The 26,588-nt window shown below is 40.1% G+C and overlaps 1 protein-coding gene and 1 long non-coding RNA gene across 6 annotated transcripts in view; one reads left to right on the forward strand and one right to left on the reverse strand.

Annotated features, from left to right (window-relative positions):
- Positions 1–2,647: 2,647 nt before the first annotated feature.
- Positions 2,648–12,154, reverse strand: LOC148185105 (uncharacterized). Its single transcript, XR_015773313.1, has 5 exons — positions 11,673–12,154; positions 11,295–11,388; positions 8,943–9,304; positions 8,213–8,374; positions 2,648–5,009 (listed from the first exon to the last, which is right to left on the reverse strand). It is a non-coding gene; the product is annotated as an uncharacterized LOC148185105 (long non-coding RNA).
- A 187-nt stretch (positions 12,155–12,341) lies between these two features.
- Positions 12,342–26,588, forward strand: part of STX17 (syntaxin 17) — a 31,811-nt gene continuing 17,564 nt past the window's right edge. The window contains exons 1-2 of one of the 5 annotated variants that reach the window (XM_088060074.1): positions 12,342–12,487; positions 23,616–23,797. In XM_088060074.1, the coding sequence (XP_087916200.1) occupies positions 23,675–23,797 (123 nt within the window). In that variant the 5' untranslated portion in view covers positions 12,342–12,487; positions 23,616–23,674. Of the gene's footprint in view, positions 12,488–17,630; positions 17,734–18,094; positions 18,189–18,325; positions 18,346–21,284; positions 21,461–23,615; positions 23,798–26,588 lie in introns of those variants that run through there. The other 4 variants (XM_088060082.1, XM_005517336.3, XM_014257899.2 and 1 more) reach the window with 4 other exon arrangements.

Consider the following 26,588-nt stretch of genomic DNA (forward strand, 5'->3'; position numbering starts at 1 on the left):
AATTCTATGGATTAAAGCTATATAAGGAGTCATGATAGTTCCAAGTGAAGGTCCATCTATCCCAGCATCTGACAGTGGCCAGGACAAACCAGGGCTGTGCAGGCTGATCATGACTTTAGGATCACTGAAACCTAACAGAGTACTTACTCATCAAGTGCTGGTCTGAACAAAAGTTTAGACTTTTGCTTTTGTGAGCCACTATCACTAAAAAACTTTTGAGCATGCACCCCCAATATGCACATATTTATGTATAAAGTACATACATGCATTTATTTATTTATAAACTACATACCTATACTAGTGAAGTTCTGTGCTTTTTCCTGCATCCCACTGGACCATTGCCTTCATAGGCATCTTGCAGCTAGTACAGACACCTTAAGATGGTAAAGGTCTGCCTATTTGGCTACCTGTAATCACAATCCTCTCTCATCTGCTTCATGCACACTGAATTAGATACCACTCAGAAAAAGAAAGGGACAATTTGTCCAAGCTTAAGAAACCCTGTTGGTTTAACATGCTAGGAACATCAATTTAATGTGGGAAATATTAATAGGAATTGGAAATTGTTCAAGAACATTCTACTGGGTATTTAAAAAAAAAAAAAAGAACATGCAGAAGTTCTAGTCAAATATTAGCAATAAAAATACAGAGAATGCAGAAAAAGGATAATTAACTGTGAAATTAAAAGCATGTACCCTGCTAAAAACAGCTATATCATAAAAATCAATGGGCAACATAGTTAGAAGGAACATGCAAGAAACAGAGTAAAAAATTTCTGCACCAAATATTGGTCCTTTGCTAGAAACAGGTATTACATTTTGCTAGAAACAGCTATTACAATTTTGAACAGCGGCTCAGAAAAGACAGATGTGTTCATCACTATCTCTCTTCTGATTTCAGAAGGAAGCAGGAGGATAAATCTGCCCAATAAAACACTGTAGATGGTCCAGAAAACCTGGCATCTAGAATGAATAAAAATATGATGCAGAGTCAGCTGCAACTACAGATGTACAAATCAAACAGCTTAGAGGGAAACACAGTATGGAAAACAGGAAAAACCTCAAAGACCTCTGAATTCCCAATATATTCCAATTATTTTAAAAGAGCAGAGAGATAATACAGGAAAATATAGGTGTGTTATTCAGATGCTGAACCTGGACACATAATGAGAAGTTTCATTTAGAAGCCCATAACATAGAATTGAACACTTCAGGTGCATTTAACAATAATCAATACGATTACATGGAATGCAGGTCTTGTAAAATAAACCTTCTTTGTTTTATTTTCTACTACTTTATTTTGGTTCACAGCTAATGCTCTGGTTGACAGTGACAGCTGTCCTCATACGCTATATTCACATGCCTTTACTTCAAATCATTTATCCATGGATTTTAGACATCACATTATATGGAACTAAAAGGAGGTAACTCTGGAATTGTTTCCTATCCATCTATTAGTGAATTATTTTGTCATTGCTACAGTTTCCACTGATTAAATTTGCATAATAATTCATATGTCCCATCATGGAGCATAAAAACTGCAATGCAATTGAAGTCACAAGCAGCAAGCAGTCACAATTAACAGCTCACAAGAATTGACAATATTTTCCTTCTAAATCTTCAGGTGAGGTCTTTGAAAAATTAATGGATCCTGAGGAATGAAGATCAGTTAGTCAATGGATGATTAGTGAATAACAAAAAAAGTCTAAATAGTTCATCCAGTCCTAGTAACATCCATGCTGACACTGCATCACTGACACAGCCAGTTACTCTATTTTTAGGAAGCAGCAGAGCAATCTCATCACACACCATCTTAACAAAGGTTCTGTGCAAACAGACAAGACCTGATTTTCCTGCTGGTACAAGCTGCTGTCTCTATTAGTTTTTACAGGGCTATTCCAGTTTCACCAGCTCCAAATCTAGCATTAAGGAATAACATTGATAGCCACAATAGCAAAAAAATATTATGGATTGCCTGTTTTCTGAAGGACACAGGTATATTAGCTTTTAATAGGTTTAATGGGCTTTGTGTACAGTTTTTGTATACAGTTATGCACCTTATTGTACATATTTATATTTCGATTTCTGTGCTGTTTCCCCCTTATTGCTCCAAGTTTTCTCTTCTTTTTTTCCCATAAGGTTCTCTTCGGCATTTTTCCCTGTGCTTGTTTGTCTTTCCAGTGGTTTCCCATCTAGCTGAGCCCTCAATATTTTGCTTTATTTCACTGCCAGTGGTCTGTAGTGGTCAGTACACACGGACATTTCTCTCCCCTGGGGTGGTGTCATGATAGCCTGCACCCCGTATAATGACAAGTTTCCCTTCATGTCTGACACCTGCACCTCAGACACACATAACTTTTTAACTTGCTGCTCTAATGTCTCCTGTATCCAACTGTGGCAATCAATCCAGTCTTCCTCCTTGTTCTGTGTCTGGGGGAGGTCTGTGGATCAGCCATGGGTTCTGTGAGGACCAGCACCACTGTGCTTCAGAAGCACTTGGTAGGAACTGCATTAGCTGTACTCCATTTTGAGCCCATGAAGACCCAGCTGTCCAGTCTCCATGTAAGCCTTGCTATTTTTAGTTTGGTGCCTCCTACATTTTACCTCTTGCAGATTTTCTGACATTTTATTTTATTTCCTCAGTGAAAACATATGGCAAACAGATGCCTAAGCAGGGCCCCAGGCACCCATCTCTTTTTCTAGACTTTTCAGAATATCTGGGAAAATTCTGAGGTTTACCCTGATATACATCACACTTGCAATTTATTTCAAGCGCTACCTTTTCAGTGACAGGCATCCTAAATACCATCAGTTTTGGAGATATGTCATTTTAAAATCAAATTTCTGTCTCTATTTTCTTTTTCCAGAGGCAACGTTGAAAGCATAAATAAACTAACCATTAGGTTTCAAAATGGTGGTAGTTTGTTATCAGTCAGGGGAAGCAAGGATGATCTAAAGAGCTTATTTCTCCTTCTAACATGCACATCTCAAAATTTAGAGTAATTTCTCCACAAATATCAGTTTACCAGTCCCTCCCTAAATTTCAAGTAATGTTTTCCACACAATGGCTTGACCACATCCCTGTCTGAGGTAAAATGGAAATGATCTGAAGACTTGAAAATGCTAAATCTAGCTCTGGCTAAAAATTGCTGGTACCCTCTGAGGCTGGGATTTAGCTGTTTTGCATAGATTATGGGTGTACTAAGCTTGGGCAGCAGCAGCCTTCCACTTGCTGTGGCCAAGGCATCCATGGGAGAGAGACATAGAACCAGGAAAATGGGCAAGCCTTCAGTAGAGTAATCCATCTCTGTCATGAACTTTTTCCCCTGGTACTTCTCCCTTTCCCATGCCTCACCCTCTGTTATACTATCCTAGGGCAATGCATTTAAAATTAATATTTCAATATGTTGAAATTATATCTGAATTTTAATGGTGTATGTGTATTCTGGATAAAGTTTATTTTGGTAAGGGGGCTATACACGGATATCAGCATTCTTAAGATTGCTTTGTAATTAATAGCTCACATGGGACCTGGAAGCCAAGAAATAGCATATCTGTTTTCCCTCTGCTGTGTCTCCTTCCCAGGATTCATTCATTCCAGAAACATGAACTACTGATTGCAGAATTCATGATGCAACCCTGTTGAGAAGAGAGTACTGAGAGCCAAACGTGTGGAAAGTGGCAGTTCTACCCTTAAAACTGGATCTATCTCCCAAACATGAAGATACCCAAGGTGTGTCAAGATTTGCTCCAGATATCAGGCATCAGGATGTAGATTTATTCACAAAGTGCAAATGTTTCATTTGGAAGCTGCTTAAATGAACAGCCTCTTGAATTTAGTGTCACACTTCATTTTCCTTTCTCATTATTAATGCTGCTTTTTTTTTTCACAAAGGATGAGAATGTTGCAATGCACCGTTCTCTGTATTGATATGCAGCAATCAAATAATGCTGAATTAGATGATTTTAACATTTCTAAGACATTCAGTGGAAGCTGATACAAAGGCTGGATGAAATTGCTCTAAAAGGCACAGAACACAGAAAGACTGTAAGCTCTGAGGCCATAGGGTCTTTCAGAAGTGGTTTGATGGAATCATGTTTTTGATATTTTATATCAAAATCACACAGGTGAAAAAGAAAAGCACAACTTAATCAATGCCACCCTGATTGTTGTATGTAATGTTTCTTTTTCTTCTAGATAATCTATATCAACCTAAATGTTCCTGATGAATGAAGGACCCCTTTTTGTTGCCAAAGGAAGGGTTAGAGAAAATAATGGAACAGCAGCCACCACAGGTAATTCCCAAGGGATGCTTACTTTTTCTATATCAACACATAATGTCCCTTGTAGATAAATTTTTGCTGGTTTTACCAAGGAAGCGCTAAAGAACAGAGAATTTCATCGCACCGGCTCACAAATGGGGCTGCTTGAAAGAAGCAAAGCTCTGTAGTCCTCCCAAAAGATGACTTTTGAGTAACCAGGGAGCATCTTGTTCCCCAAACTCTAGCTGGTTAGCTGCTTAGTTGTAGTTGGTGGTTAGTTGGGCAACAGGGACAGCAGCTGCCCTGTGAGGAGCTGAGACCTCTCAGCCAGCAGGACTGACAGGTGCTTTTGAACTGTCCATCCTTTTGCATGGGAATGGGGCAGAAGACTCTTGCGTGCAACCTCAGACATCTCTGCAGGTCTCCTTCTGTTCTGTGCCTGAGCCTCCCTGGTGCAGACTGTTGGACCATTTCCACAGCACTCTCTTGATAACGCGCTTCTTAATTTGCCTCAGCGTTCTTCGTTGTCATTTCACTATTAATTACCAAATGTGTGTGAGCAAAGCGTTTGGTAGTCTGTCTTTTGTAGCTGCACGGGGCAGCTGCAGAGCAAAGGTGCTGGACTCCAGTGGGTGCAGGAGAACCCGGTGCCGCCCCGTCAGCGAGCACCCACTCTGCTGGCAGTGCTTTCAGCCGGTGCCAGCTTCTGTTCCATCGCTTCCTACAGCACCGCAGGGAGAAATCTGACTGCAAAATAATGTGATTTCTGCTTTAATTAAATGAAACACTTGTATTCCTTTAGGAAAGGTACAGACATTTCTCCTCCCCACCCCCAGAACCACAGTTTTCAAAGGAAACCGATTGCCATCACATGCATTAAAAATGGTATTTAACAGTGGCTTTATCAAATGTACTGAAATATCTATGTTATGTGCATAGATGTAACATGTTTCACTTTCTCTATCTGATCCAAAAGCTTCTTATTTTCTATCCACCCACTCAGGCACACAGTTATTCATTAGGTACAAAAATGAACTGCACACCTTAAATATATTCAGATTATTGTAAAACTGCCTCCACCTTGCTACCAGAATTGCCAAGGTAAAAATATATATCTCTTTTTCAAAAGATAGATGGTGATAATATAGAAATGTTTCTACTTCCATAGCACCTATACTAATAAAAGGAGTCAACTCTATTTAAAAATAAATTCACACTTGAACAGTTGCTGTACTCTATACATGTATTTCACACACTCAGAAAAAAAATGTTAAAAAAGTTATGTAGCTGTAGTCAAGCATTTAGAAGTTAGGAAATAAGAGTAAAGAAGAATCTTCAGTGCCTGAAGAAACTTTTTTTCCCTCCTGTATAAGCATTATGATATAGTCCACAATTACAGAAAAATATGCTTTTTCGCCACAGGAATCCATCTTGGTTAAACCCAAGAACATCTTTTTCTCTTCAAATTGTTTTACTTCAGCCACCTGTGCCATGAACATCTATAATATTATTTCATATCCCCTCTAGCCAGGTTTTCTAGGCAAACAAATCTAATGCTGTGATTTGTCCCTCAGAGCCCACTGGGTGATACCAAATACAATGGGAAAGTGGAGATTTTAAAGAAGAAAATCCTTTCCAAGTTTCAGGACAAACAGGGGAAAGCAAAAGCCCTATCAATGCCTTCATCAAAGTAAAGGCTGAAGGTGAACCCTGATCTGCTGCTGGAATTCAGATGGCACGGCCCTGAGGTCCTGCACCTCAGGACACCTGCCCTCACCTGGGCCACCCATATCCCTGCTGTACCTCTCACTTGGCCTCTCTTTTCTAAGCATCTGCTTATTGTTAAAATCTCTTTTTTTTTTTAAATCTGAGCATTTTTTGACCCCAAAAATGCTCCAAGTGTGTTACCTTATAGCCTGGGATGATGGGGATTACACTACAACCAGATTTACATCCAGAAATCTGGTTTCCACACTTTTCTTCTTTCCCTTGGCCTCAGCCTTTTGCTTTTGTCTGACTAATCATCTTTTTGCTCTATAGTTCTCCCTCACCTTGCACACTCAGTTTGTCATCAAAACTCCCCCTCTGAGCTAAATGTTTGAGCTGTGCTATTTAGGTTTGCAGCCCGGAAGTTTGAGGTAAAAATTCTACACACAGGCGTGTCAGGGCAATTTCAGTATTAGGTGATAAAATTCCCCCACTAGTCACCTTTCAGTCAGTGTTTCCTACAACTGCCCAGTCTCTCGAAACCTTCAGTGTAACTAAGATGGAGCTGAGTCACAGACCACAGCAACAATGCCTATATTAGAGAAAAAAAATAAAAGTAGATATAAAAAAATCATCACATTACCTTGAAGATTCATCAGCCATCTCTGCCAAACCCAGATCTTGGACAACATATTGTAATTTTGCTAAAGACTATCAATAGTGATGTCTGCACATTGGCAGGAAATTGATTGATTCCCACTGTTCTTTTTATTCAGACTATGCTTCCATTTTCTCTTATAAGACAGAAGTGTAGCAGTAGATGGTGGATAACCTCTGGTGCATTCACAGATGCCGTGCAATACATATATACACATTATCACATTGATTTTCCTGTATGTGCTTTTACTGTCACTCCTCATTGCTGCAAATGATTAAATGAAGTAGCAGTCAGGGAAAAACTACAAAAGCTTTCTGTTTTACACTATCTGTAACAGCAGCTAACTTGCTTGTGTCCATGAATATCCAGCTCATCTTCTAGGAGTTACCATTTCCCCATTTTTTAAAGGGCCCAGTGTCTCATACAGAGCAATCACCTTTATTTTATCTCTTTCTTCCTCTTGCTTTTTAAAGTCCTGATTTGATGATTCAGTTTGTATTCACATGCACTTAGTGACAAATAACACTTCGCCTTAGCAGAAAATGTCTATTGAAGGGTTGCTGAGAGACTGGACATCAATCTAGGGAAGAAACACTACAAAAACTACAGAGCCCACCTGCAGTGTGAAGCAAAAAAAAAACCAAAACCAACCCAACCTAAATTCTAAAGTACACATCTATGCTGTGTAATCATGATATTTTGCTTGAGCTCCAATATGCCATCACTGAAATAGGATATTTTTTATTCTTAAATGAGTCAAATACTGGTGACTGAAATTAATGGCAAGATTCCCACTTACTGTGATAAAATGTGACCATTATGTGAGAAATTTAAATTGAAAAATATGAGTTTTAAAGCATAATATCTGCATTCTTCATGCCTCATGCTAATGAGATGATATATTGTTAAAGAGTCAAAGAGTTTTATATAGTTTGAATTTCTGTTGTTTCCAGTTTGTTTTATAACATACAAACCCACAAAAGAATAAAACAACTGGATAAAATAAATACATTTCTATAATTACATCTATCTAACATTTGATAATATAATTTTAACTTTTCATACCATTTTCTTCTGAAATGTTACTATATCTTGCAGCTTGCCTGGCCTTTGGAAGTTGCTTCAACAACTGAGTGGATAGAACAAAACTACAGAAGACTCCATCCTGCTAAGAGTGGTGGTGAAAATATATCTTTGACACCTCTTCCTGTCCTTACAATATTGTCCTTGTTTTGTATTGTTATGAATGCTTTTAGCACTGCTGTAGTGCTTCCAGGTCTGTGGTAGTGCAGTATAGACCCAGGGCATTGGGACAGTGGAAAAGAAGGAAAAGCTGCTGGGATGAATCATCCATAGGGTAACAGAGCTGGAGAAGGAACAAGAAGGACAGAGAGAAGAGGGTGGCAATGTAAAGAACAAGGCTATTAATAACAAGAAACACATGTAGGGTGTGGGCTGGAAGATGGCAGATCCCAACATTCCAATCAGCAAGCTCATCCTACTGCTCCCTGAAAACCTCCTTCCTTATCCAAAGGATGCAGAGCCAAACTACCATCCCACTTATGTTCTCTCTTTGCAGAACTACCTGTGAAGACAGACTTCCACAGGAAACACAAGTCACTTCACTGCTCCTCCACTTGTATCTGCACGCAGCTTTATTCCTAGGAGCAACCACTGGTAGAGAGCTGGGTGTTGCATGAAGAGCATCAATTGGTGGGACAGCTTTTCATGCTCCATTCTGGTAATGCTGGAAATAAAGTCATAAAGGACAGAGGGTTACAGTGAGGGAATTCACAAAAGACTAACTTGTTCTCCTGAAATATATTTTGAAGGTATTCCTGAAATGGCAGAAATGTATGCATTAACATAAATCTTACAGAGTAATTGGAGCCTAAAGCAGTCTACAGGAATCTCGTTTATTACGTCTGAACATCAAGTTCTGCTGTGAGTCCATTAACCTGAGACCAAGGTTCAACTAGTCCCAGGAAATTTCTTTAGTGATCAGGTCTGAAACAGTCCTGAGAATCACAAGGCACTTTTATATTCCCAGCAAACTTTCACCTGATTCACTAAAGAGCTAATAATCATTTTTAGGAGAACCAAATTCTAATTTGACAAAGCCCTGAGTCACAATCCCAAACCAGAAGTTTAACCCACACAGCATTAGGTGTGTTGTTTAGGATGTAGGTGTGTGTGTTAGAAACACACCAGTGCAAAATTTTAATGCTCACTCTAGCTTAGTTCTTGAACTACTTTCCTCCCATATATCCTCTAGACTTCCCAGACAAACAAATTGAATTTGAACTCATTCATACCCTCACTGTAGTCCTTTTGCCTTGAAGATCAGGTGTCCTCTGCTCTCATCCAGGAACTGCATCACTTTCTGGTCTGCTTCTTGCAGCCCCCATACCTAGAACACCCTCCACATCAAGTTTGTCCTGGTCTTACCTCTAATTTTTCCAATACTAAAAGTGGAAGTGTTGGCAGACTCCCCATTTGCTTCCAAGGCCTAATGCTGAGGAGTGAAGGGGACTGGTGGAGAGAGCCTGATTATTTTTCACAAGAGAAATCAAGAAGAACAGTGGTGATCTTCTGAGGCACTGGATCCTCTCTCCCTCCAAATTTTTGGTGAATTGCTTGGGCAAATGATGGCAATGATTACTGTTAAGCCATAATTCTGTTGTAGACAAAGCAAGAGAGTAATAAGTAATGAGTGGATAGAACAAAACTACAGAAGACTCCATCCTGCTAAGAGTGGCAGTGAAAATGTATCTTTGACACCTCTTCCTGTCCTTACAATATTGTCCTTGTTTTTTAATTATTGGACAAGTCAGTAATAAGTACAGCAGTGGAGCAGTAATATTTACAATAAAATCCTAAGATAATCAGAGTCACATTAAAAGTTACAATTGAGAGGAACAGCTAAGAAACTAAATAAACTACCTGCAAAAGAAAGATAACTATCACTTGGCTAGACAACAATAGAAGTGTTGTCTTGGTTTATTTTGAAACCTGGGGCTCATAAAAGCTATTTTGAGTTGATCACCTCCATTCAGTTCACTTTGGGACTGCTGTCCAGCTCAGCTATGACCCTCAGCAGGAAGCAGTCAGATAGACTGAAAATAAGATCCAATCATGTTCCTCAAACTGTGCAATCAATGTGCAATGTTGCCAACACAACAATTAGAGTTGTTTTGTTTTCCCAGTGTTTTACTTGTCTGCAGCTGATGTAGAAGACAACCATTCATAAATGATTGAAATCCATCCTGTTGACAGTATTTGCCACCAGATTTAAAACTGCTAATATAACTCACTCTCTGTACCACCCCAGCGTTAGGCTAATGCCCCTCTTAAGCTTCTCTGAAACTCGTAGCTTTTGCACACAAGGAAATTATCTACATTCACAGTGCCCACAGAACTTTAATCCAATCTGCTATTTCCAAGATATGCAATGAAGCCATTTTAGTCACAATTTAGGGTTTAATTCAAACTGTAATTATACTATCTTTTAAATAGAATTGAACACATTTAACGAAAAATGGTCTTTATTACATGTTTATGTTTTCCCTTTTAGTATTACAGAAAACTGCAGCAGGGAGAAAACAATATTATCATGGCTCATCTAGATACTAAACAAAGATGTAAATATTCAGTATGATGTGCAGGGAATTAGTAGTAGCTTTAGACTAATGGGGCAGAGAATAGACTAATACTGCTAATTTTCCACATAGCTAGCTGAACATTTATCCCAAAGTACTTATCAAGAAAACCAAATTTTCAACCACATTTTAAAGTAATATAGGCTTCAGAGGCTTTCTTTCTCTGAGACAAAACTTTAAAGTAGGTTTGTCTCTAAAACACTGAACTTCAGGTCTTCGTACTCTTACTGCCATACTAAAGGAAAATAGAATAAGATTCAAAGATCATTTATAAAAATACTTCTTACTATGGAATCAAGTCTCTTTGCATATCTGTTTGTGCAGTTGTTTCAGTCTCTACTGTTACAGAAGTTGAGCACTTCACAGTTTTAGTGAACACATGGCACTGCATAAGAAGTAAACATCTACCTGACTTCACAACTGAGTTGATACCCTTCAGCTTTGCATCTTTGATGCTAGATAATCGATTTTCTTTTTCAGTAAGTGCTGATGAGCACCTGTGCACTAAAACTGTCTATCAGGGAAGAAAGAAACAAGTTTGAAATGTGAACTTAAGCCATTTGTCTTATGCCAGCATCTCTCTTTATGGCATAGATACACCTATGACCTACGAGGAAGCAGGAGACAGTGAAGGAGTTAATTTTAAGTGACTACCTTCTCATTTTGTGTCTTTCAGAGAAAAGGGTCTGACTTCTGCTAGAAGCAAATTAAACTTTTCAATATAATAACAGCAAGCACTGCTGTAAAGATCCAGGTCATGAGGGGTTCCTTTGTTGCAAAGAATTTGATGATTCTGGAAAATGTGTAAGACAGAAATAATCAAAGCAGCCAAAGAGGTCTCTCATTTGAGAAAGAATATTTTATGACCTATTTTTATCTTGCTAAGATAATTTCTCAGTTACATTTAAAATTGTATGCCACTTGCCATGTATTAGAAATGACAGATACTTTCTAGCAATAGATTCTGAACTATATCTCAGCCATTCTTTCTCTTCACTTCTGACTCACCCTGACTTTCCTGTGAGCGGAAGTATTCCTCTGTAAATTGCTTTATTCATTATGTTGCCTTCAATAATTTTCAGTGCAACTGTGTGGCCCGTTCCTAAGGCAAGGAGACAACCATTTTGTTGGCCATTACCATTCAAAGTAAGGGTCTGAGGTATGAATAAAGAATTGCAGTAAAACTTCTCAGACATGGTTTAAAAAAAAAAAAAATAGAGACAGATACATCAAATGGTAGGAGTTGTTAGTAGAGTAATAGGCAACAAAATAGAAAATACAATTATAAAATTATAACCTTGCATAAACATGTATTTGCCCAAAAAATGAAGGGAATGGGAATGGGGAGGGGAATGACAAGGATGATTGATCAAAGTTATTGAGTACCTTGACCACAAGGAGCATCTGAGACCCAGAAAAGGCAATGCAGGGCAGAAATGAGGTCATTGGAGCAATGAGTAGCAAGAAGTTGGACAGCAATGAACTGTCAGAAGAATCAGCTTCTTTATACAGACAGCAGCAGACCTATGAAAATCTTTGCCAAAGGACCTTTCTGCCCCAAAGAGCCTTTCTTTCTAGGGGAGATTGGCTGAGCATTTGGAAGAGATCCACTGAGATTACTGATAACCCAAACCAATTCTGGTTCTGGAAGCCCCGCCAAGAAAAAAGGTGAAGGCTGGGAGAATAAGAAAGAGGAACTAGCACACATGCTTTCTTACTCTGACCTCACCGTGCACTTGCAGCCACAGCTGGAGACAATCCAAGGCTCTGCGGCACACAAGGCCTTTGAATCAGCAGTGTGATTAACAGGTCATTGTACTGACAGGTAAATTCCTCATCAATCTGATGTCAACTCAATGGCCTTAAACTGTAGGAAGGTTGATTTCAATTAGGTATTAGGAAGACATTCTTTTCTGTGAGGATTGTGAGGCACTCAAGCACATTGTTCAGAGAAACTGTCAATGCCCCATCCGTGGAAGTGTTCAAGACCATATTAGGTGGAGGTCTAAGCAACCGGCTGTAGTGAAAGGTTCCCTGCACCCTTGTTTACTCACCTCTCAGAACAAGGAACCTCTTTGGCCAAGCTGAACAAGGTTTTTCTGGTTATCCCATAAGGGGGGAGAGAAAAGGCAAAGACAACTCTACAAATCTTAAAAGTAAACATGTAACATCAAGTCAGTGGAAAAGGACCCTAAATGAACGTAAGTACTCTAAATTTTATTTTTTTTTCTCAAATTCCTTGAAGGTTTTATTGAACAGGCAGTTCATGAGCTGCTCATGTTAGAGAAACAGAATCAGAAGCACAGTCCTAACTAAGCAAGAAAAATTAAAAATGGCTTTAAAAAAGATTTTAATATAAATTGATTATGAATGTAAGATGATGCTATTACACCTCTGGTTCTGCAATTACATGACATCCTGAATCCTTCCTTCATGGCTGGACGGTTTTAGAAAAGGAATGTTTTCTGGTAAATATCACGGATGAACTGGATGGATGAATGAATGTTTGTTCAGTTGATTTGCCATTTTCTGTTTTTTATCCCTGAATATAGTTAGTATTTTTTTTTTCTTTTGACTCAGGAAGCATTGGAACCTCAACAAAGAATGAAATCCTCACCATGCTGATTTTAATGGAAATGTTGCCATTGTCTTGATTGGCACTAAGATTTGATAGAGAATTTCTAAGGTCTTGAATGAAAACCCCAAGGAAAAGGACTAACTTCCTTTGGTTGGGAAAACTGCTTTGTTTGGAAACTCCTGGGTTTTTTTTTAATTAGAGTAACTTGTCAGGATTTAGCTTAAGGTGATTTCAATACAATCTGGTATAATAAGAGACAAATGTGCACAAAAGACATTCCCACTGAAAGCTTTTCAGCTGAGTGAGCTCAACCTTCTTCTGAAACAAATGTGCTTAGGCGACCCAACAAACAAAACTGGGAATATCTCCTAAACCATTGCTACAGCACATGCTGAAAGCTGATCAGTAGTTCTGAGTAGGAGAAATCTTCTTCTGTGGGAACAAAAAGACATTGGGAAGAAAACAGCAAACATGGATTTTAATGAAATTCTAGTCATGGATAAGTTCCCAGATATGGCCACAACCCCAGCAGCACAATTTTAATATTTTACCTCCTTTGGTTATGCCAGCAGCAGATATCTAAGGCACCCCAGGCAAAGTGCCACAGGTGCACATTCCCTAAGTGCCTGCAACACGAGCTCCCACCAGCTGGTGATGCTTGTTTCACCCTGCTCTTGTCTGAAGGGAGATCCTACTGCAGACCAGATGTTGTAGACAGTCTCTGTACCCACCATCCTCTCTGTACAGGCTTTCCTGTACGACCTTTGCAGGGCCACATCAGTGGCAGGTACTATAAACCATTCCTGCATCAAGGTCACACTGTGAGACCTGTGAATATGCTGGAAAAGACCCAAATAACCAGAGCAACAAGTAAGGAAGTGCTTCTACCAAAATAGAATCTGCTTTGCCCTCATTTCTTTCTCTCCTACTTTTACACACACTGCAGTATTACTGCTACCGTAAATACAATGTACAATAAACCTCTTCCATTTCACTCCCATTTAAGAGCCCTACTTTCTGCAACACTATACAAATGATCCTCAACCAAATCTGAGATGGTTTTGCCACAAAATAGACAGAAAGAACTTTGGATCAGAATTCTAGCATCTGTCAAAAATTATAGCACAACTTTTGCCAGCGAGAGGAAGGAGTTTGCCCCCAAATTAACCCTCAGTATTTTGCTTACATCAAGAATATGGTTTTATAAAACACTGTCATATATTCCAGAGAATGTCCCTCAATCAAGAATTATGGAAAGAGTTTGATTTTTTTCCACGGATGTATGTTAAAAGGGGATCTCATTTCAAAGAAGGTTGTGCTCCTGAAAGACTGTGAGAGAGAGCAGTGTTCACTGTAACGCTGTTTTCCATGACACAGTGGAAACTTCATGAGTGGTTCTTGCCAGCACAAGCCGTTGGACAGTGAAATCAGTGTCTCTGTAGTAATAATGCATTGAAAAAGGCAACAGAGTTTTGAAACGCTCTACTGGAAAAAGATACATCTTTGGGAACATAATGAAAGCATCTTGGAAGTTCTGTGTTTATTGAGCAACACTCACTGAAATATCCTCAGCATGAGTTATCTGAGAGTCTGTGTGTAAAGAAAGATTGCTGGGAATAGAGCTAAGCATGTTAAATTAATTGCACATTCTGAAACCATGTATCTGAAGACTATGAATGAGCTCATGTGGAAAAAGAAAAAGAAACTGCTGTAAGCTCTTCCTTAGTCAGATGTATAGCAAAGTTCTGTGCCTTTCTAGGATTCTCCATCATTTTCTCCTACACGTTTACTGGTAATACAGAACACTTTGATAACTATATAGGGATGCACACAGTCATCAGCTCTGTAAGAGGCCACTCAGAAGTGATCACTGAGTTGCAATAAAAGTCTGTAATTCAGGAAGTCAAATTCCATCTAAGCTTCCTTTTTTTTTTTTTTTTTTTTTTTTTTTCCCTGAGATATCTTTTGCCATCAGAGGTAGTATTTTCCCAGACCTGAAGGTGGAACTCTTGTTCCTTTGATGATCTTCACATGAGTGACATAGCATTCTGCATTGTCAGTTTTAGCTTGAGGAGATTTGGGCTTCTCTGAAGGCACTGCTGGGTTGTCTGGAAAACCGCATTAGCCATTGTAGAAGAACTGGATAGTCAGGCATGAACGTCATGTTCGCAATGAAACGTGCCAGGAGTTCCTCAGATGTTGTCTGTTAGAACTCACACACACACACACACACAAAAATCTTCCTTTTTGATAGTATTGTGATCCTGTTCCTTCCTTTGCTGTTATACAAGTAGATTTCTTTTTTTCTGGAATCATCAAGTGTAAGAAAAGGATTGGCTGATTGGTTGTGCCACCTCCATATTGTACCAATATATTCTGCTGTTTTTGCTTGAGCTATATTGTATCTTTGAAAAAAAAATCCATGTTTTTACTGACAATCTTGCATTGTTCCAAAAGAGTTTCACAGACAATTTGATCCTACAGCAAATTAAGATGCATCACATTTCTTGTCTCATTTTTATTCTAGTTTTGCTTCCAGAGTTTTGTAATTTTCTGAAAACCAACACTTCTCAAACATCTCTAAGTACTACTTAAACAAGTGCTATTATGCTTATGACAAAAGTACTTCCTCACCTGCATTGGATTATATTTTTTAAATATCTCATGTTAACACACATCTTCCACACCTTTCATAATTTTCTTGTGGACTCTTTTCAGTGTTTAACATCCCTTTAAAGTGATAATGCTCAAACTGAATGCATTATTTTGATAATGATTTAATCAGTACTATAGAAAGGGGAAATATCCATTCCAGTTGTATTTGATGTTCCTCTGGTTTTCTTCAGAGTATTAGCTATCAAAAACTTTGTTCTGAGACTTCATGTTTAGCTGATTATGTCCAGGTCCTCTTTAGCACTGTCTCATGCCAGTCATTCTCCCAGATTCCAGGTGTGCCTTTTAAGGCTTTATTTTGAATGCATGACCTCCAATTTGACTGGCTTCAGAGGAGTATTTTTGCACAAAAGCTTACAAAGCAATTAAAATGAGTTTATCTAAGCAAATTGCTCTTATCTCTATTTATAAGAGCAAACTAGTAATTTGTTATTTTTGTCTCAGTGATCTATAATAGCACCAGGCCAAGAAAGACACCAATACAACCTAATAACAAATCTTCACTTAGAATCACTCCTCTCAAGAACTGTCACCTGAATCACTTATTATGATCTTATTATCACTTATTATGAGGAAAGGCTGAGGGAACCGGGCCTGTTCAGCCTTAAAAGAGACAACCGTGATGGGACCTCATCAATTTCTACAAGTATCTGCAGGGAGGGTGTCAAGAGGATGGAGCCTGGCTCTGCTTGGTGGTGCCAAGCAATGGGACAGGAGGCAACGGGAAGAAATTGATGCCACCTGAACACACAGAAAAACTTATTTTCTGTGCTGGTGACTGAGTGCTGGAACAGATTGCCCAGAGATGTTGTGGAGTCTCCCTCACTGGAGATACTCAAGAACCATCTGGATGCAATCCTGTGCCATGTGCTGTAGGACAACCCTGCTTGAGCAGAGAGGTTTTACCCGATGACCCATTGTGGTCCCTCCTAATCTGACCCATTCTGTAATTCTGTGATTCTGTGAACTACACAGAATTTGCACTCCTCATTGTATTTATGAGAACAGCATACTGCTTCACATCAGATGGAAGCTATTACTTCAACATTACCACTTTTATCTACCAAAGTTAAATTCAAACACATTTAATCAAATACTTTTCATAAAAATATGTTGACTGGTATTTAATTATTGACATTTAATGACTGTATCCAAGGTCAGCACTTCTGTGATTCTGCTCCTAATCTGGGTCAAACTGTGAAACTGTTAGACTGTGTCATCCTCCTTAACCTTTTAAAAATATATGTTCAATGTCAGCTTTTTTTTTTTTAGTACCCTGGCATTCCCCAGTATTCCACTGCCATTCCAGAAATTGTGCTGTGAACAACAGAACTAATGAAGCCATGGGATTCTGTTAATTTTGATTCTTCAGCCCTTAAATAGGCTTAATTATAACTAAAATTTATTCTCTGTTAGCCCTCTGAAAATCCTATCAAGCAGTCTGGAATTATGTCTGCATAAACTAGATGGCTAATATATACACAATAACTGGCTGTTGCTACAAGAATGTGTAAGAGCTGAGCTTTTTGCGTACTGTTCCTTCACTGAGGAAACAAATTTAGGTTTATTTCCTCAGTGACATATCAATTTCCACAAAACTTACAGGACCATAATGACTTCCTCCAAATTAGATTGGAACTGGCCAAAAAGTCATGGAACAACAGATGAACAGATAACATAAATCTTGTTTAGAACATCACAATCAACATACATTCATATTTGTTACTCTGAAGATCTTTCTTTACTTTGTTTTATTAATGTTTAGCTAAAAAATGGTCTAATATTGACGTAATGTAGTCACTCTACAGATATTACCAGGTAGCCAGACAGTTTTACACTTCTATTCAGTTGTGATAAATTGATCAGAAGTGATACCAGGCTGCCTTCAGAGGTTCTCCTCCACCTGTCCCATATGTGAGGGAACGCCTACAGAAAGCAGATGCTCTGCCAGCCAGGGGATGTGGTGTCGGGGTAGGATCCAATAATCAGTGTGTCAGGCACTAACAGGTTACACTTGTTAATTTTCAAAACTTATTAGTGGAATGGCCTGAAGTTGTGTCAGGGGAGGTTTAGGTTAGATATCGGAAAAAGGTTCTTCACCCAGAGGGTGGCCGGGCACTGGAACAGGCTCCCCAGGTCCCAGCACCAAGGCTGACAGAGTTCAAGAATTGTTTGCACATCGCTCTCGGGCACACGGTGCGCTCCCGGGGATGGTCCTGTGCAGGGCCGGGAGCTGGACTCTATGATCCTTGTGGGTCCCTTCTAGCTGAGAACACTTTATGATTCTATGAAAAGCTCTTAAAATTTTGTCGGGAATCTTTGGGTCTCTTTTAGAAGAGTAAATTTAACTTTTACCTCCCGGTAAGCCCTTATCTCAGACTCCCGGTACCCGCTCCGTGGCGAGGACAGCTTCTCCGCCTCCTTCTCTTCCTCCTCCTCCTCCTCTCCGTCCCCTTCCCGCCCCCGACCGCTGGTTCCCGAAGGGCCACAAACACGTGGAGGATGGCCCGGGGGAAGCGGAGGGGGTGTGCGTGTGGCGGCGGGGGCTGGGCCGCGCCCCGCGGCGGAGGGGGAGCCCAGCGCCGGCTCCCGCCCAGCGTCCCGGGGCCGCCGCCGGCCGCGCTCGGCGCCTGTCACACGGCCGCCCCATGGTGAGCGGGTGAGGGACCGAGGGCGGGCGGGGGACGGAGGGAGCGGGGACCAGCGGGCAGCGGGGCCGGGGCGGCTCCGCTTTCGCTTTCGCTCGCTGTGCCAGCGAGGCGAAGGAAAGGGAAGGGCCAGGCCGGGCCGGGGCCTGGCGGGCGCGCGGTGAGTCCTGGGCTGGGCCGCTGCGACCCGGGCCGGTGGGAGCCGCAGCGCGGAGCGAGCGCCGGGTTTCCCCCGCCACTCCCGGTTCCGGGCCCTCGGCGAGGCCGCGGCGGCCGCCGCTCCCCCCGGCCTTGCCCGGGCCCGGGGCCGGTGGCACAGCCGCGGGGGCTCGTCCCGCTGCCGGCCCTGCCCGGCCGAGGGGCTGGGGGTGCCCAGCCGGGGATGCCCCCAGCAGCGGCTGGGCCCGAGGTCCCTCCGCTGTCGGGCTGTGGGGCGCTGATCGGGACAGAACTTGTCACACCAGCTTGGATTGTCTTACTTATTTACTTGTTTATTTACGTATTCTTTGCAGTGTGACAAATCGTTAAACACTGGCATTGCCCAAGCTTTTAAAACTGTAAGTCAGGAAAAAAGAACTAGTTTTGTCCGCTTGAAGTCTTTATATAAGACTTAAAGCCTATCTTTATTTTTTATGCTTCTGCTCTCTTCACATTTGCCTTGCCTTTTCAGGGCATGGTACAGGCAGGATAGGCCTCTGGAAACCTGTTGGTCTCAACCTGTGCCAGGGGAGGTTTAGGTTGCACATCAAGAAGAATTTCTTCACAAAAAGGTTAATTAGACATTGGAATGGGCTTTTCAGGAAGGTGGTGGATTCACTGTCCCAGGAGGTGTTTGAGGAAAGACTGGCTGTGGTACTTAGTGCCATGGTCTAGTTGACAGGGTTGTGTTGATAGGCTGGAGTTGATGATCCCAGAGGTCATTTCCAACCTGATTTTGTGTTTCTGGGGCGAGACCAGAGGTGCAGCTCAGGTAATGCTGAGAATTCAGTATTAGGGCTCTGATTGCAGGTTGAACTGTTGTGGCCTCTTCTGGCAGGCGTCAGCCCACTGCAAACTTGCTCCACCAGTTCATCTTTGTGTAAAAGGTGTTCACCTGTTAGTCATTAGGTATTTTCTGCCCTTCTGCAACTGGCTTAAACATATAAATCCAAGACAAAATGCCTGTTGTCTGGTCTGATTTCTCAAAATGCAGTCATGTGCCCTTGCCTTGCCTGGATCAAGTCTGTGTTGCCAGGTGACCCACAAGAGCAGAGATATACTGGGGGCCACAGCCTGACACATACAGCTGTTCATTCTGGGTGTTCTGTGGGAGATCCCACACGTGTGGCTGTTTATCCCACTAAGCAGTTTCATGTTACTTTGTGAACACGCTGGGGCTGGTGACTGTGCCTTATTTCAGCCTAACAAAGTTATTTTCTTTTGAGTCATTTTACAGACAAAAAGAAAAAGATGTCATTTAGTCCCGAAGCGCAGTTTGGCTGTAGCCTACCACAGGAATGTGTTCCTAACTACAGGCCTTAGCCAAGTGAGCAAGTGTCACTGCAATTTTGGGGTCAGTACTACTCTAGGAAATGTTTCAGGTCACCCTAGGGAGAAAGCTGTTGTACGTCCTTATATTCTAATTAATTTTGTTTACAGGGAAAAATATTTTGGCCTTTCAACCCTTATCAACAAGGCATTTATGCTAGAGGTACTTTTTCTAGTGGCAGTGGTTGTCTAAAGTGTTGTGAGTTAAAATCAGTGAATTACATTGTGTTTCCCTGGGCAAGCAGAGCTCCTGAGGTTTGCTGTGCATTGTTGTACTGGGTTTCAATGGAGAACACTAGCAGTTTAGCAAAAGTTCGTGAGTGTTAACAAACAAAAGTTCATGAGTGTTAACCATCTTGAGATGTGTTAGCATTTTCTGAAATTCATAATAAGTATGTTACCATACCTGGGAAGAATTTTACTTCTGGTTGGCTGCAACTATGTGACTTGAGCTGCTACAGGCTGCTTTGGATATATCTTTTTTATTTACTTAGTTGGCTGAAACTTATTCTGCATCTCGGTCTTGATCACTTCTGGATTAGTGTTATTTCAGTCACTGATACTCAGATCCAAGGGCAGAGGCAAATCACCTTCCTAAGGAGCTGAAGTTGAGTGTAGTGTTTTCACTTGCCTGAGGAGAGGGGTTCATAGGCCAGACAGGGCTGCTACTCAGAGGATAGAGAGGATAGAGGTAGAGAGCTTGATAGGATGGAGATATGGGCAGACAGAAACCTCACAAATTCCAGCAGAAGAAATAAGAAAGCCGTGCACCTAGAACAGGTTGGGAAGACTTGATGGAGAGCAGCCTTGCAGAAAAGGACTTGAGTGTTGTGATGGACTACATGCTGGTTAGAGGGCTGGAGCACGTGGTATTCTAGGAGAATGAGGTGGGTTTGTTCAGCCTTAAGAGAAGGTGAAGGAAGGGGAGATCCTGCTGTTGCAGGTAGAAGCTGTAGAGGCAGGCTGCTCTTGGAGGTGCACAACAGTGGGATGAGGAGTAGTGGACACAAGCTGGTTTAGCTACAAGGAAGGTCTTTGTGGTCGTGGTTTTGTTTTGTTTGTTTGATTTTAGCTTGGACAACAGTCAAACACTAAGGAGGGGTCTGGTGAGTGTGGAGTGTCCATCCATGAAGGTGTTAGAACTTGAGTGGACAAGGACCTGGGAAATGACATCTCATTCAGCTTGTACTGCCTGGCATGTGAAAATCCCTGCCAACCTAAACTGGCCTGTTACTCTGTGATTGCTGCCAGAACAGGCATTACTTCAGAAATGAGTTGTTAAAGTTATGCTTAGGAGAGCACAAGTCAAATAAAGTATGCAGGGTTTCCTTGAAATTGCATCAGAAACAAATAGAAATGCATAATGTTAATTTTGTTTGTTTAACGTTAATATTATATGAATGTAAAAAAAAGATGTAAGACATTGCATTGATAATTTATGGCTTAGAATTTTTGTTGCAGAAGCTACTATACTACATGAGAGAAAATTAAGCAGGAAATCTAATGAGAATGTAAGGAGTTTTTATATTTTTATCTTAGGTTTTCAAACTTACTGCATAGTGAATTTTAGGCAGCAGTGTCCTTAAGAGATTGTCACGGAAGTTACTGTCTGGAAGTTCTTAATGAGAAGAAAATGACTACCCGGAGCCCTGCATGCAGCCAAATCTTCAAAACTGAGAATTCAGATAATCTACTCAAGGCACATAGCCATTGTTTATATTAACTCTGCTTTCACAGTGCTCCAGATTGTAAGTCATCTAAACTATTAGTTTTGACTCTCATCAATCGCCAGATGCCATGAAAGGTTAAGGACAAAGTTATGGTGAATTTAGCTTAGTCTCTGCTGTATTTCTTCTAATACAGAATGGGCTGTGTGTTTCTGTGAGTTCATGTTGTGTTATACTTTCGAAGAATTTGTGCCACCACTTCTTTGAGATGATTCAGTATTAAGGAAATGCATGACATGGCCATTTAATATCTTCAGGGAACCAATTTTTAATTAATTCTAGCTCATAAACTCATGGATTAGTGTGTAAGCTGCCAGGAAATTAAATGTGTGTTTGAAGAGGAAGTTTGGAGTATGATGCTTCTTATCTTTCGGACACTATAAAAAAAAAGAAATCAGTTCTAGACTCAGAATGGAGTTCAACTGTGATATATTAGTGCCTCTTTCAAAAGTTAGGGACTGTAGTGACCAAGGTATAATAGAATGTATTTTTTATCATATTGCATTTAAACTGCTGTTTTTAGAATGGTGAAGAGAGTGAATCAATACAAAAGCATAAAGTCCTTTTTGCAACCTCAGAAGTGTGAGGTCACCCATCCACTGTGTATTTATTTGAAGGTTATTATTAAATACCTTGGGTTAGAAGGGGATTTGTAAGACTGCTTGATAGAGTGTCTGTATAATTTGAAGTGGGGTTGATTTTGCAATGACTGCAAAGTCAGTTGATGAAATAATTTCCTTTAGAGGTTCTGAAAAAAGATGTGTCATTGAAACCTTAAAGATTGACTTCCCTTAACTTGGTCTATGCTCAGTAAACATTCAGCTTTCCACAGTTTTCAATTTCTTTGTTGAGTGGGATAGATAAAGGAGGAGAGTCTCCTGTTAGCATTCTGTTCTTCTGAAAAATGCAGCATTTTTTTATTTGCAACCATCTTCCTCCCTATACCAGAGGTGCTTTCCCTTTCTTGCTGGAAGATGCTCCCCACTTGGCTCCTTTGAGTTTGGAGCAGGTTTGTACGTGTGCTCTCTGCAGCCTGCATGAGAGGGCTGGGGCTGAGCACTGAGCAGTTCAGTCAAAGACCCAGTTCCATCAGCTGGTGTCTGTCCTCATGTTCTCTCTGCCTGCTGGAATCACAGATCTCAGAAAAACATCAACACCCTCCCTCTGCATTTTCACACCATAGGTAGATGTGAGAAAAGTGATGTCTAATTTCACTGTTGATAATATGTTTGTCTGTTTGAAAAACAGGAGTGTTTTTTAACCTGTTACATTCTGCCATGCCTCACCTGTAGCAGGAGGATTATGCTGGGTTCATTCCTTTAAATCAGTTTAGTTACTGAAAGAGGAAAATCAGAGAAAGCTTTCTGATACGGTAGCTGATGTACTTCAGGTACTTCCATATGACCAAGTTAGCACGTCTTTCTGCTGATACTTGTGAAAAAGCTTACTCATATGTGTCTTCTTTCCCCTTGTGTGCATTCAGCATAATGGAATTTCTTTATGTTACTCCTATGCTCTGTAGATAAATGCTATTACATACAATACTACACATCTCTCTTCTAGAGAAGTGAAACTCAAAAATTATGTTTTACACTATGCAGGGAACAGAAATCAGGCTGCTTATGTACCTACTGGTCCTGCAAATATTTCAGCAGCCTGTTTGTATCCCTTGCTAGGTGATGCCTTAGTAGGCATTGTCAGCAGGGAACATACACAATTTGCAGTGCAAATCTTTATTCAGAAGCTCTTAACATTTCCAGGAAATGGAATTCGAAAATTAGTTTTATTCTGGTGTCTTTTCAGGACGCATTTTACAAATTTTACGATTCTGAATGTGAATTGGAAAAATGTGAACTCTGATCAATCAAACATCTAATTGGAAGGTTTTTTCAAACCTTTTCATGTATCATTATGCTGCAAAGCGTGTTTGCCTCTGCCTTAATTACTCAGCTGTTTTTCATCTTCTTATTAGTGTTAAGCTTTATGAAAAATGATCCCCAAAGCCTTCAAATAAGTAGAGATAATACATTTAAATGCAAATGTCCAGATATTGTTAATGCTGTTTAATTGTGGGTTTGGGGGATATGTGATCATTAGTGAGACTGATTTATCTTATTTTGATTTCTATAAAAGTGATTTAAGTTTACCTTTCTTGTTTAACTTTTTGGGATTTTAGGGGTTTTTACCTTCGTGAAGGTATATTGGACAACTGTTGACTTGAAAGCTGCTTTTAGGATGTCCGAAGATGAGGAAAAAGTTAAACTCCGCCGAATCGAACCTGCAATTCAGAAATTCATTAAAGTGGCAATTCCAACAGATTTGGAAAGGTTAAGAAAACACCAAATAAATATTGAGAAGGTTAGTGTTCACTTTTTGCTAATGTAGTTCTTTTTGCAGTGTAGAAGCAGTCACACTGAAAGATTATGTAGAATTTTCAATGAGAAGTTGATGACAAAATGCTTTGATTCAAATTTGGCTGAAGATGAAAGTTCTGTATTTATAATTGTGTGCACAAAAGCCTTTACATTTGTAGTAAACACCAATGTTAATGGTAGTTTGGTTGAAATACTTGTATGATAATTTGCATTTTACATCTTTTACGTGCATTTTAGCCATAATGAATGTGTTACAGTACTTTTGTGAGCTGTCATGATGATTTTCTCCTCAATAGTTTTTGTAAAATTAACTTTCAGCCATGTAAACCAAACATCCCTAGAGGTAAAAGGATAATTTTATAGAATCTGATCCTGTTTATTTTACAGGCTACTTTTAAGCAAAAATCACTAATTATGTCCAACTGCTTAGAGCAGCAGCATTATTTACTTATGATGAAGCCAATATCTCTAACCTCATTTCATGAATATTGATTTAAACCTTAGGTTCCAGAGATAGTCCAAACAATTAATCTCCTAAATCACTGTTTGAAGAAACTATAAAATCAATATATAATGAAATTTGACCTTGAATACACCTTTTCAAGGAAGTGGCTACCATAAATTCATCATCATTGCTTCTCAACTATATATGAGAGTCAAACTTTCTGTATGACAGTTTTGGAAGACTTAAAAGCTATAGCCTTGAGAAATAAGTTCTCTGTACATTTTCTTTCTTTCCATGCTTTCCCCATGAAAATTCTTGTTTTCTAAAGCACATTCCATGGATTGGATAGTGTTTCATTCCAAGAGGGAGTAAAATGCATGGGTATCCAAAAGAGGTATAGCTGTCTATAGATCTCTATTAGATAACAGCGATTTACTTGGTAGTACAGGAAGGTGGAGATTTTGTTTGGCTCACTGTCCTAAGCTTTGTTGGCGATATGCAGCAATCCTTTAAAAAAAGAAAAAGTGCTGTAAGACACTTTTTCTCTCTTGCTTTCAGTTTTAATTTCATTTCTTGTGACTGTGCCAAAGGATGTTGTGTGAAACACTTTTTACCTTTGGCTGGGGAACCATTGTTATGGTGGGAAGGGATGTTAAGGTGACATAAAACAAGAAATGAGGGTATCTGAGTCTTCCTGCAGTCTTATCCAAGTGTGGACATTTGTGTAAGACATTTATTGAAGAGCTTTTAGCAGGAGATATTATGGCAAACTTTTTTAGTTCTCTCCATGTCCACTGGATACTTTCAAGGAGAGACAGAAGAGATCCAAAGCAGAAGCATGAAAGTTTCTTTCTAAAGAGAGGTCTCAAGAGAGTGGACACAGAGCAGAAGAGATTGAGTGTCTAAGAGTAACCTGATGTTTTATATTTCTGTTGTGGAATACAAACTATTTGGCTACAGCACAATTATGATTAAATATCACAGAAATATGGAACTATAGAGTGATTTGGGTTGGAAAAGAAGCTTTAAAGATTGTCTAGTCCAACCCCCCTGCCATGGGGTGGGAACACATTTCATTACATCAGGTTGCTCAAAGCCCCATCCAAACTAGGCGTCCAGGAGTGGGGCATCCACAACTTCTCTGGGCAACCTGTTCTAGTTCCTCACCACCCCCATTAAAAAAAATAAAATTCTTATATCCATTCTCTTCTTACCCTCTAAATGTTTAAAAGCATTGTCCCTTATGCTGTTGCTACAGGCCTTAGTAAAAAGTCTCCGTCTTTCTCCTAAGCCTACATTTTTTATGGAAAGGCTGCAATAGGATATCTCAAGAACCTTCTCTTCTCCAAGCTGAACAATCCCAACTTTCTCAGCCTTTCTTCATAGGAGAGCTGTTCCAGCCCTTGGACCATTTTTGTGGCCCTCCTCTGGACCTGACATAACAGGTTAGGATTCCATAGATGTTTTTACTTCATGGACCTCCCTTAGTTTTACACATATTTGTTCAGGATAAAATCATTGAATGTTAATGGGTTGGAATGGACCTTAGAGATCATCTAGTGCCAACCCCTCTGCCAAGGGCAGGAACACCTTCCACTAGGTTCAAGGCCTTATTCAAACTGGCTTTGAACACTGCCAGGGATGGGGCATCCAATACTTCCCCAGGCAACCTGTTCCAGTATCTCACCACCCTCACAGTAAAAAATTCCTTCCTAATATCTAACCTAAATTTCCCCCTTTGCAATTTGTACCCATTGCTCCTTGTCCTGTCACTACAGCTCCTCATAAAGATTCATTCTCTGGCTTCCTGGTAGACCCCTTCAGATACTGGAAGGTTGCAATGAAGTCTCCATGCAACCTTCTCTTCTCCAGGCTGAACAGCCCCAATTTCCACAATAAATGATGTCAATACCATCTCTTCTCAAGCTTTACTATCCTTGAGGCCCCCAGGGTGACATTGTCCAGGAGTATGGCCTACTTTGTGTTGCATGGCAAAGAGAAATCAACAAGGAGGAATTCTCTGACCACATGAATGTAGGTGTATTAAGTCATTGCATTCTTTGGGCTCATCATGAGCATATTCTGAATTTAGAAGCAAAGTAATAGAACAATATATTAAGCAGATGAATGTGCTGAACATCTCTAATAGAAATTATGAAGAGCTGTAAAAGTTTCCTGAGGAATTTTTCTTCACTGGATAACAGGATTTTTTATTATTATTTGGACAATGCATTACAGTTGGCTGAAATCAAATAGGTGATTTTTCCCTAAACCCCATTTGTTAAAATCTCAGAAATTCTTGTTTCAGTACTCTTTCAGGGGTTACTAA

Source organism: Pseudopodoces humilis, chromosome 1 (assembly GCF_049639895.1).
Source record: "Pseudopodoces humilis isolate 2021_Gansu_Grassland_sample_001 chromosome 1, ASM4963989v1, whole genome shotgun sequence".
NCBI lineage: Eukaryota > Metazoa > Chordata > Aves > Passeriformes > Paridae > Pseudopodoces > Pseudopodoces humilis.